Source organism: Eublepharis macularius, chromosome 2 (assembly GCF_028583425.1).
Source record: "Eublepharis macularius isolate TG4126 chromosome 2, MPM_Emac_v1.0, whole genome shotgun sequence".
Lineage (NCBI taxonomy): Eukaryota > Metazoa > Chordata > Lepidosauria > Squamata > Eublepharidae > Eublepharis > Eublepharis macularius.
In genome coordinates this window covers 32,213,955-32,226,505 of record NC_072791.1, presented here as the reverse complement: position 1 = coordinate 32,226,505, position 12,551 = coordinate 32,213,955, and the positions used below count along the sequence as shown (strand labels likewise).

At 43.1% G+C, this 12,551-nt stretch overlaps 1 protein-coding gene across 1 annotated transcript in view; it reads left to right on the top strand.

Moving 5' to 3' along the window:
- SLC24A4 (solute carrier family 24 member 4) overlaps positions 1 to 12,551 on the top strand; it is a 151,299-nt gene that overhangs the window by 93,111 nt on the left and 45,637 nt on the right. The window contains exons 3-5 of the mRNA XM_054971780.1: positions 5,824 to 5,900; positions 10,209 to 10,283; positions 10,778 to 10,862. Of these exons, the coding sequence (XP_054827755.1) occupies positions 5,824 to 5,900; positions 10,209 to 10,283; positions 10,778 to 10,862 (237 nt within the window). The remainder of the gene's footprint in view (positions 1 to 5,823; positions 5,901 to 10,208; positions 10,284 to 10,777; positions 10,863 to 12,551) is intronic.

The following is a 12,551-nucleotide window of genomic DNA, read 5'->3' as shown; positions in this document are numbered from 1 at the left end:
CTAATCCTGACTTTTCACAAAATAAGTTTTCATGGTAATTGCCTAGTGTGCAAGTGCTGCTGGAGTGCTCCTTCCATTCATATGCAGATATTTAAATGGCTTTAATCGTTTGTAGTCTGTTTGCTTTATACGTTGCTATTTGCCATGACAGAGATAATTGTATTTGGTGGCCTTCTCTTGATGGAACCAAGGAAATTGAATCAATGTACTGCAGAGATTAAATGTTTTAGCAATTGCCATGTATTGCAGAATCGAGGAGAGGCAAAGCAAACCGGCATCTGTGAGTAAGACACTTACTCCCTGTCCTGCCATATGGTGCTCTGCTTGTAAGAGAGTTTGGTCTTTGGCTTCCCATCACGTCAAATTGTTTATTCACCACCACCATCACCCCAGCTCTGTGAGCATGTTAATATTAAGCCCTGTTTCATCCCAGGCTCCTTTGCAATCAATTCTCGTTGTCTTAGCAGGCTAGTCAATTCGACCTGGGTGGCGAATGGCTTCCCGAGGAGCTGCTTTTACTGTCGATCCTGGTGATGTGTTGCTTTGAATTAATTGGTCTCTAATTCATTTCTTGAAACGTTTGTTGGTGATTAGAGGAAGACAGCAGTTGGTATCCAATCTGCCTTCCATTAAGAACTGAAAAAGAAAAGGACAGTTGTTTAGAAAAACACCCTGCTGCATGGGTCATAACCTAAAATAAGTGAAATCAGCATGTGTTACATCCCTATTTTGCAGCTGAGCTGTGGCAGGGGGAGAAACATGGGATGCTCTTTCAACAGAAGAGTAATGAGCCATGTTTAGAAGCCTACTGTTGCTGTGCAATTATAATTATTTATTTATTTATATCCTGCTTTCATCCCTAGTGGGAGACCCAAAGTGACGTGCATCCTCCTCCTCTCTTCCATTTTACCCTCACAGCAGCCCTGTGAGGTAGATTCGGATGAGAGTGTGTGACGCGCCCAAGGTCATCCAGCAAGCTTCCATGGCAGAGTGGAGAATTGACCTGGGTCTCTAGTGGAGTAGGGTGGTGAGGTCTCTCACTGTAGCAGTAGCTCTCCTGGCAATTTCCCATTCTCTGCCTGCACTTCAAAGGCTGACAGGGGTAAAATGAGAGGGTGCTGGCAGAGTGCCAGCACATATCAACCCTGGCAAAAATAAGAAAGTGACGTCATGAAAGTGACGTCAATAAGAAAGTGATGTCATGAGGTTGGCGTGACACTCTAGGATTCACCAAAACTCTGTAGTTTAATCATAGAGTTTTGGCAAATCCTAGTGTGTTACCCCCCCACCATGTCATGATGTCACTCATTTTTTCCCCAGACTGCTGGTCCAGACGCACTGGCATGCTGGTGTGATGCAAGTGTGTGTCTTGCCACCCTCCAAATCCTCCTCGGGGCACCAGGCACTGGCCTGGTGTTCTTGTGGATCTCTCAAGTGGGTCCACTACACCATACAGGCTCTCATGAATGTAGACTTACTTCTGTCTAAACCCATAGGATTGTATCCTGCAATTTACCAGGCCCTGGCCTGTGCCTACACCTTCCTAACTTTCCCTTCTCTCCAGAAGTTCTTTCTGTCCCTGGGTAAGTCTTGGGGTTGCAGACATCCACACAGGTGGGGAGGCTGCAGTGGGGAAGGGGTGTCCCTCCTGACTCGTGTATGAGCAGAACTACGCTGGCAGAAGAGGTCTTCCAGGAGTTCCTGCTCCATCTCATCAACACCCTTCCGTACCTTCCCTCACCCACCTTCCCAGTCTGGGCTTTTCAGGGACCTGATAGCACTCCCCATCCAGCAAGTGCTGGGTCATCAAGCCCCACTCACACCTTTTGTCTACCCCAGGTACAGCCATTAAGCCTCTCCTTGTCCCAAGCTCCAGACAAGCCATCAAGCCATTATCTTTGAGGCAAGACGTATGTCTGCCTGTTTATGTTTTGCGCTATAATTGGCCTCCCTCCAGCCATGTGCTGTGTTTGTATTCTGGGACCCACCTACACACCCTCAGATTATGTCTGAGCCCTCTCTTCCCTTTCCATGAAGCTTTGGTCATTTTGCCGCTTCCGTGGGTCCCTCCTTCTCCAAGACTATAGACCTCCCAGAAACTGCTTTCCCATTTCCTCACTGTTTTCTTAGGAAGCTCTATGTATGTGCTGTGTGTGTTTTCTGTTGCCTCTTATTCCTCTGTTAAAAAAGAAACCTTTCTTGTTAAACATATGCCTGTTCATTTGAGAGTTCTCTAGGGGAACAATCCTGGTATACATTGGTGGAGATTCCTAGTTACCCCTTCTCACTGCGTATCCTTGAATGCTAATTCCCCAACTCACAAGTAGACCCGCATCAGAGTAACAGGTGCATGTGATAAGAAAGCTTAGTATCCAAGCCTCAGCATTTATATAGCACTTTGCACCTTGCCAAAAATGTTGTTCAGTGTTATAAACCTTGCTATGACCTTGTAAGTCCATATTAATCAGTAGCATTCTATTGTCCAACAGATGGAGACAGCACATCCGTTTTGCCTAACTAACATTATGACTTAATGTCAAAATTAAAAAGAATTTTATCTTATTGGAGGGAGATCTTAATGACAGTGCCTGTTGAGAAATGGGAAATATGTCTTTGGAACTTTGCATTTATAAACCCTATGACATTGTTTATTGAAATGTCCCTGATATTGACCATATTGGGTGATTATGTTCTTGGCTTTTGGGCTTTAATTTTTGGACTGACACTTGTCAGCCAGCTTCGGAAAGACCAGCTTCCAATTACTTTATGGGCTACAGGCTTAGCAAGGTGTCAGCAAGGGTTTTGCATAGGGTTGGCTGATCAGAATGTTAAAAAAATTAAGGTATCTTTCCTACAAAACTGCAGAATATTGCCATGTTCTATGTTCCATAGAGCTGTGAAGTATTGAATAAAGCAAGGTGATGTGTACGTCATCCAAAAGTTGTTTTTAAAATATATTGTCATGCTGTTTGTGCAGTCCCACAATGAAACTGTGTGTGTGTTCCAGAGCTTAAGGCATCCCTCTCCGTCCGCATTTCTTTTACCACCTCTGGATCCCTAGTGGAGGGAAGAAGTTGCCCCTTTCCCTTAATCCTGCCTTTTGCTTCCATAAGAAGAGGAAATTTTAGAAGACTTAGTGGAAGAGTCACAGGATCTAATCCTAAATCCTTGTGCAAATATAACCATGGTTAGAAAAACCAGAACCAGCCCCAGGATGCTTGCCGTTTCTGCCTCTCTTTCCCTTCCAGAATTAATGATGACTTACAGCAGTGGAGATATAATTCAAAACCATGATGCATACTGCCCTTTAAAAATAATGTTGAAAGGAAGTGACCAAAAGGCAGAACTGGCCGATTATGTCAGATGTTTCTCTGTTTGCTGTGGCTCAAAAAGCCCTTTATTGTTTACGTTGGTGGTACCTACGGACATGAAAAGTGCAACTGGCAAGACTTGCATTTGTATCAAGGCAACATTTCACATTTGGATTCCCTGTTGAATTTCTAAGTGTTTTATTGGCTGTGCCCTTGAACACATTAATAATTCAGCTGTTTAATGTAGTTCTGCAATTATATTATTTAATTCCTTTTTATTTAATTCCTTTTGGCTAGAATTCCAAATGCGCCTGGTCTTTTTTTGGGACTCAGCTTGAGCTTTCTAAAAACAGGTCTGATTTGCAGCGTTGGCAGCATTTGCTGAATATCAAATCTGTTTTCTGTTTTCAGGTGTATATATATTAGTAATTGAATTTTCTAAAATCTTTGCTTGTGTACATGCATTTTTGGTTAGTACAAACTTTGTCTCCTTTGGGAATCATGTCAAGATCGTAACAATCATTTGAAGTGGGTTTTGGGTTGTTGTTTTTTTGAAACTGTGGCTTAGCCTCAAAGAATTTTCTTTATGGTTCACTATGGTTTTTCATTATATCTACACTGATGTTAATATAGAGGGTAGAAGAGAGGCAGAAACTGCAAGCAACTCCAGGCTGTCTCTGGATTTGCTAACCATGGTTACATTTGCACAAGGATTTATGGTTGGCACCAGGGCATTATTGTTTGCCACCACCTCCCCCCTGCTGTTTCAGGTTGAAAAAACAGCATGGCAGGAGGCATGCTTCCTCCCTCTCCTGCACCATGATCCTGACCAGAATTGGCCCCAGTGTCACAGTTTAAAGGAGTTTCTGGATGGTAATTCACTTTTTAAAATGGTGGTGCATCTCCAGGCTAATCCTGGAAACACCAAGTCTCATCTAGTTTGGCCCTAAGTCATATCCTGTTTCTTTCTTCCAGCCAGAGAGAAGAATACAGGACCCTGCCCCTAGCATAGGGAGACAGGGGAGGGGAAGAGCTGGTAGTTCATATGTTCGTTGAGATTGCAAGAAAACAATTGCAAAATTCCTCTCCCCCAGCAATCTTGTGTGGCTCTGTTTTTGAAAATTGTCTTTGAAAAGTTCTTCCCCTCCCCTGTCTTCCCACGCTGTTTTCATGCTGAAGGACTATGTGTGTGTGTCAGGTGTGGGTATTTGTTTTGGATCTATGTGTCAAGTGTGTGTATCTTATTTCCAGCCAAAAATTACTGAGAGTTTCTCTACATGAGACGCCTCAGCGTGTGATTGTCAAGTGTAGAGAGATGCAATGTTAGCCGAAAACTCTATCAATTTGACCTCTCCAGTCTAAAACTGTGTGGGATCGCAACAGAGCTGGGCTTGGACCTAGATAGGTTATAATGGACTGAAATTTCCCTTCTGGCATTTTACAGCCCCTTCACATAGCTCCAGTGTATAGCAAAGCCTTTGCCCTGCCACCGGCTCTATCTTTTTAAACTACCCTTCCCAGCTACCATTGCATCTCCCGACATGTGTTCTTCACATGTCAGACGTCTCATGTAGAGAGATATCTTTACATTGTAGCCAGACAAGCTAATCATTTTTTTTGTGGTTTATAAATTTGAGTGGGTTTATTTGCAAGGCTGAAATTAACAGCTTATTCTGTTGTTGTATAGCCACATTTGGAGTTCATCCTCAGTCGTCTTTGACTAGATTATTCAGTCCAGTGTCATCACTATTCTGTATAGCTATGGAGGAGTGATTTGAAAATACCAACATGATATTCTCAGGCATGCTTATTTTTGTAATAATGCCTGGGCTTAAATGATAGGAGATGGAAGAACAACCCCCCATCACTAATGTTTTTAGACATTCCGTGGGGGGCACAAATTAGTGGTTCATGTGGATTTCATTAGGGAACTGCCTACCTTAAAAAGAAGCAAATAAGAGCCACCACTAGCTCTTGCTCAGTTGTCCCTCATGAACTGTCCCAGGATGGAAGCTGCCATTTTGATTTGTTCCAGTAATGTGAGTTCCCTGCCATCTTCCATCTCTTAAGGTCATGTCATCCAGCTGTAACTGTCATTTACATATCTTGAAAAGATATGTAAATCCCCGTATCTTGAAAAGTTTGCTGAGGTTTGCACTGGCCCCTTCACTTGTGTGTTTTTGTGGAAGAGTTTCATCTCTCTCCTGAAGCCTCTTATGCATTATTCAGTTAGATATGTACCCAGAAACAAGTTTCTGCATGCATACTACTCCTTGGAGTATTGAGGCCACAGTCTCTACCTCACAAATATTAATTGGAGAGAGCCGTATTTATTTGAGTTTACTAGGATTTCCCCCTCCTCCCCCTCCAGTGAAACAGGGAGGGGTAGCTCTGTGTGGTGCCCTCAGCTGACCCTAGTCTTCCTTGACTGTTCAAGCTGTTTTCTTCCTTTTCAGTTTTACTCTTGCGGTCTACCTCAGCTAATCTTTCCTGTTCATCATTTGTCTTTCAGCTATTCATGAATTTCCTAAAGATATATTCACAAACAAGGAGAGACATCAAGGAGCAGTGCTGCTTCATATTATTGGTGTAAGTTTTATTTATACGCTCACTTTTCTGACCACGTATGTTGCTGTTGTTGTCCAAAAAGCACAGCCCAGACTTATTCCTTAACTTACATATTTTGACTAACCCAGCCCCCAGGCTTGGAGAGAGTAACAGTTTCTTAAGAGAACTCTCTCTGAGTTGATAGAACTGTCTGGTACTTAACTAGCCAAATTTCAGGTCATAACTAGGCATTCTGGAGGACATGTGGCTCTTGTTAAAAACACCAGTTGCATATGTTGTTCTCCATCTCAAGTGATGGCTCTATGTAAATCATGTGATGTGACATCACCTCATCCCGCCCCCAGAAGCAGCAGCCATTGAAATGGAGCTGGGCAAGAAGACTGCAAAATATGAAGCCAAGCTCCATTCCTGGCTCTTGCTCTACTAGTTCTCTACTTGCTCCATCTCAAGGAGAGGGGGTGTATAACCCTTTCTCTGAGCACCACCCCTTCAATGGCTTTTCTCCCCACAGAGTTTCAAATGCATGTTTGCAAATGTGTGCACGTAATGTGTAGTTTAGGCCACAGAAGTAAGAATAATAGCTTCCCCACAAGTATATTTTTATGATTCCCGAGTATATTTCCATACAAACAGGTTTCAGTTGCAAACTTTTCCTAGAATTGAAAAAAAAATAAGGCAATGTGCTCACTTGCCCTGCTGATGAAGTTTATTATAGATGTGTATCTTGAATGGATGTATTTCAATGGCTGTAATATCTGAGACAGTATCAGCAACCCACCAACCCCCAACCCTAAAGCTACTCAGATATGATACCAAGTTGCATGGCTTATCGTAAGCTTGCTAGTTACAAACACATGAGGCTTAATTAATCCTGTTTTCTTTGTAAATGGGTCTCACCAAGAAGGTGAACACATAGCTTGTTTTTCAGAAATATTTCACTCTGTTCAGTGGAGCTTATTCCTAGATAAGCGTATATAGGGTTGCAGTTTTACTGTTATTTCATACAACATGAGAACAGCCTCACCTGGACCCAGAGTCCCTTGCTGATGATGCAACACAGAGTTCCTAAACATGCAGGCCTCCTTGTAGATTTCACAAGACAGTGCAGATTTGTATATGCCAAAGAATTGAGATAAATAGCAGAAGAGTATGGTTAAAACAGGAAAATCCATTTGCAGATGATTGCTAAAGGGTGCTGAAAGTGCATTATCCAATGTGTGTGAAAGCTGCCTTGGTTTAAAGATTTTTTTATCCAGTTTTTCTCCCCATTGGGGACCCAAAGTAGCTTGCATCATATCTTCTCCTCTCTTTTATCCTCACAACAACCCTGAAAGGTAGACTAGGCTGAGAGTGCATGACTGGCCCAAGGCCAAGGAAGCTCAGTGAGCTTCCATGGCAGAACGGGAAATATATATCAGGGTAATCATGAGGCAAACAAGTCTGTGGCAGGGACTTGCTGATTTTATTCATTGCGCAGAATTAGCATACCTTTTTGGTGCTTTATAAATAATAATAGCAATCATAAATATAGGCTTGGAATCTATTACTGAGTTCCATGCGCTCTAGAGAGTCTCTGCTGCGGAGCACACTTCCTCTTCCGCTAAAACTTGTTTGCCCCAGATCAATAGACTCTTGCAGAAATAGAAGTTTTGGAGGCAGAGAACACGCACTCTGCAGCAGTGGCTACCTAGTGCTCACAGAATTCATTGATGGGATGCAAGCTGTGGTCAGCAAGGTATTACAAATTGAAACCCCACTCTGTTCCAGGAAGTTATAATGCCATGTGTACAATACAACTACTGCTTCTTTTCACGAATTCTGCAGATTACTGAAATAATTCAATATCTAGCCTTGAAATAATGAGACTCAGACAGATTTGCATTAATTTCACCTTTTCCTGTTTTAAATGCAAATTACTTTGTCCCAATTACTTTATGGTATCCCTACTTGGATCAGTTTGTTCAACTCACACGTTGAGCAGATCCAAGCTATATTTCTGTGACGTATTCTTGGGGTCCCAAATTGCATAGGCTACAAGGTCATGTGCCTGGAGATGGGGAGGGTCTCCTGACGACTAGAGCTTGGCTTTCGACACTGAAATTCTGGCTACGCCTCCATTATAGGGCAGGACCCAGTTGTTGGACTCATTTTCATCTAATTGGTTTCATTTAATCTCAAGGAAAATTCAGTCAATTAGTATACCTCTGGATTCCCTCTGTACACTAGATGCATTTCAAGCATTTAGATCCTTGAAACAGAGATTCCTTGACATTGAGAAACAAACCTTCTGGTCTCTTGCAGACAAAACCTGCTCCCCCTTGCAGTTTACTATAACATCGAGACAGGGACTTCCAGCTACTTATTTCACACAGCTTACAACCCCACATTTACACTGTGCCTTTATGTCAGCAAGATTCAATGTCTTTCTGTCTGCAGTCCTTTATGGAAGATTTATGAAATTGCCCTACCACAAAAGAACTTGCCCATACAGTAACAGGGAACCAGAGTTAATTGCTCACATATTGCCCTAATTAACAGGGAACCAGAGGTAATTGCTCACATATTGCCCTATTTTGTATAACAGGCATAGCCTCCCAGAAGTGAGACTTGTTTCCCTTCTTTTATCAGATCAGTGCCCCCATATTACTATCTCAGTAGTGAGATTTCTTTGGATCCTTATGAGCATTAGGGATTACAAGATTTAAGCTCTGGGGAGATGACTGATTTTGGATTGTATTTTGCATTTTGTGAATTCAAATACTGATTTTGTTTGACTTTATTTTATGCCAATAAAGGTACTGACTGACTGACATTAATTTCACCCTTTTTCTATTTTAAATGCAAATTATGCTTTTTGCATATGCAAAATGTTTGCATTTTGAAGAATTGTACGGCATAATAGCTCCCAATTGAATTGCTAGTTTAATCAACGTGGCTTTGTATGAATTGAAAGTACCTGGGAAAGAAGCTCTCTGAACACTATACAACTTTACTGCAGCCAAGTATTATTATAATTCAGCTCAGTGAATCAAGACAAACGACAGCTTCAGAATTTGTGACATTCTAGCTTTATGAGTTGAAGTGAAAGATCAGAGGTCATGCTTTTGGACGCAAAAAGATGTGTGAGCAAGGGGAGACAGGCAATGGAGAATCTGGTGTGGTATAGTGGCTGGAGTGTCAGAGAGGGCACAGAATCTGCTACAGAAGCTTATTAGGTAACCTTGGGCCAGTCACACATTCTCAGCTTAACTTCCTTATAAGGCTGTTTATTTTATATTTTCTTTTATATCCTGCCTTTCTGGCCTCAGAAGGGCAACCAGGGCAGCTAATGAATTAAAACATACACAATAAAAACCACATTTTAAAAGCATTAACAATTGTTGTGAGGATAAAATGAAGGAGGGGAAAACAATGTTGTAAGCCTCAGGAGATAGGAAAGTGAGGACAGGGGCCCTGAAGATAGGACTGCTGAAGGAAGAAGATATAGAAGGCAACAGACCAAAGAAACAGGGATGTGATTTACAAGGTAAGGGTCTGAAGAACAGAAGGAAAGAGATTTGAGATAAGGTTGCCAGCCAGCGGCTGATGGCGTGACATCACTCCTCTCTAAGAATTCAGCAAATACTAGAGAAGACTGGTGTCACTTCCAGGTTTTACCATAGTGTTTTGGCCAATTCCTAGAGAGGCAGAAGTGATGTCATACAATTGGCAACAGCCCTCCATTTCCCTACCCCTCCCCTGCCATCTCCTGCTGGTTGCTAGGACAAGCCTGGAAACCCAAGTATGAGAAAAAGCAGAGCTAATGAGGGAGGACTGCTATGTGAAATGACTCACGGGATCTAAGAAGAGCGCTTGCTGTTGATGACAGAAAGGAGGATGGAGAGAGAAGTCAGAAGCTGAGGTAAAAACTTCACAGGAGGAACTCTGAGCTGAGAGCAGGAAAGAATGGACTGGTAAAAGAAGCTTTAAAATATTTTATACCTATCAGAGGAATGTTCTGTCTCTGCCACCACTCTCCAATGGCACGTTACAAGATCCAACCCACTGTCAACAGGAGTTTCATTAATCCATTGTTCCAAACCATCCCTAGCAAGTATGTGGTCGGAAGTGAATGTACGTACTAACCACTTTTGTCACACTTAAGAACTCATATCAATCTTCACCCACAGTCAAGTCTGAAGATCTGTCAGACTGCAAAATGCTTCACACAAGTTCTCCACAGGAGGAGTCAGTACATACCTGAATGAGTATCAAGAATGCCACTTTTCTTTTATAACTCAAGTGTGCCCAACTCGCTTTGTAATACTTGTTTTTTTTTCCCCTTCACAGACTCTGTATATGTTCTATGCCTTGGCTATTGTATGTGATGATTTCTTTGTTCCATCTTTAGAGAAAATTTGTGAGGTATGTGCAAGAGAATTTTTGCTCACTTTTATAAATTTATTCATTACACGAAGTTGTAATCTATACACTAAAGGGGAAGGAACTTCAGGTATACCAGACAGATACTTGGATCCTATCATAAATCTCCACTGACAGAAAGGTTTGAAGAATGCTCTTCCTGCAGCCCAAAACAATCTCCTAAATGTTTCTTCTGGAGGACAAGGAACCCCCAGGAATAGCTTGAGGGGGAAGTCAGAGGTCTGTAGCAGGAGGATGGAGAAGGTGAAAATCACCAGCCCCTTCTGCTAGCTGACACTTTCTGTGAGATCCAGTCCCAAATCAGTCCTTTGTTAGCACCTCTTTTGTAACTTTGGGTTTGTCCTCTCTCTTGTGGTCTCCCTCTGCCCTAGTTCTCCAGGTCATGTCAGCCAAAGGGAGCATTTTAAAGCTTGGTCTTGCTGCCTCTCTCACATCTTAAACTGGTGCACATAACCAGTCTTGAATTTTTCTTTCAGAAACTACATTTGAGCGAAGATGTTGCAGGAGCCACATTTATGGCTGCAGGAAGCTCGACCCCAGAATTGTTTGCTTCTGTCATAGGTAAAGCATCTACCAACAAAAGTGGAAAATGTGCAGTTGTCTTCTATGGATTAGAGTGCATGGACTGCTACTATACAGTTGTGTCTGCACGTACCACTGAAGTTAAAAATAAATATTCCGATGAATGCCTGATACTGGACCTTATTAGATACCAATGACCTTCCAGTTAAGGGCATGTCTGCACAGTGCTAACTTAAGTGATCCGATGTAATCACACAGCCCTATCTCACTGTAGTCTTCAACTCATTTTGGTATCCTATTCATCATTATGGGTAGTGAGGGTGACCCTGTTAAAAATACAGGCTGTGCCATCTGCAAATCTGTGTGGTGGTAATAATACAAATCTACCCAACCATTGCAGTCATCTTCAGGTGTCCCTGTCATCTGAGAAAGGTACCAAAACTGTAGAATTCCCTCCTGCCCAAAGGGTGAAGACTTTGTTTCATTTGGTGTTCCCTCCTACCTCCAGTTTATGTTTTCATTGCTGTTTATAGCTAAGTATTGTTTATTTTTAATGTAAGATTAAAATGCAAATTAAGATTACTCCCATCCTTTTGTAAGCAGAGTTACTGCAAAGCTGCTACCATTTCGTTGCAAAATAACTCAGGCGTGTCATATACTGGAGCAACCAGCAGTGCCGGATGCTTACTCTTCCTCCTTGGTCTCTTGTATTTCTGCTCTCCTCACTGTTCCCATTGGCCAGTCTGAATGCACTGGTTACTCTCCCTTCTGCTCATGTTCTAGTTCTGTCGTGCTTCGGCTCAGGGTGCAGGCTGAGGCTGGGCAAGGTTGCTCACCTAGGCGAGGGCTAGCTATTACAATGTCCGTTCAAGCAAAGTCCAAAGTCAACAGTCCAGGTCAAATCCAGTCAAGGCAGTCCAAACAAGGGTCAGGCAGGTGCAGGGTCCAAAAGCAAGCTGAGGTCGAAGTCCAGGAATCAGTCCAAGGGGGGAACAAGGTTCAAAGGAGGTGGGAAGGTTTCCAGGCGCGAGGCTCCAGTTGCAGAGTGGATGATGACTGAAGTTGTTTCCATGCTGCTCTGAGTTCAACGTCTGTTCTTATACTCCACCTTGTTTAAGAGGCAGACGGGCCAGGTGTTTTCTCGTCCATGGATTGCCCTGCCTCGTCATCCTGAATCAGCTCCAGCCGCCTCTGCACTTGTAGCTGGGCGCTGTGGTGCTGTTGCCAAACCACCTCCCATGACCGACCCTTCCTCTGGGCTGTTGGCTCTGATGGCTCCCCCTGACTAGCGGCCAGGGTTGTTTGTGCTTTGTTCACTCCCTTGGCCCTGGCATCTTCCTTGGGAGGCACAGGCGGTACCTCTGGCTGCTGCATGGCCAGCTCCTCTGGTACCTCTTCATCCCCCGCTGCTGGTTCCGCCGATTCTGGGGCTGGATATCCCTGTCCAATGCAGTCCTCCTCTTCTGACGAGGACTCACTGGCAGACAGCAAGAGCTTGGTCCAGGGCTGGGTCACGACAAGTTCCTTCTCTCTTCTCCTTCACCCCTTTCCCAAATTCCATTCTTGTTCCTTTTGTCTGCACTGCATAACTACCTTTTCTGATTCCCCCACCGTTCTGAGAAGCCTATCCTTACTCTAAGCTGCTTGTATGATATTTCCTCAGAGAAATACTCTTCCCTTCATTTCTTGAAGAAGCTGGTGGTGGCTGTTGATGCTGTACAGCTCAAG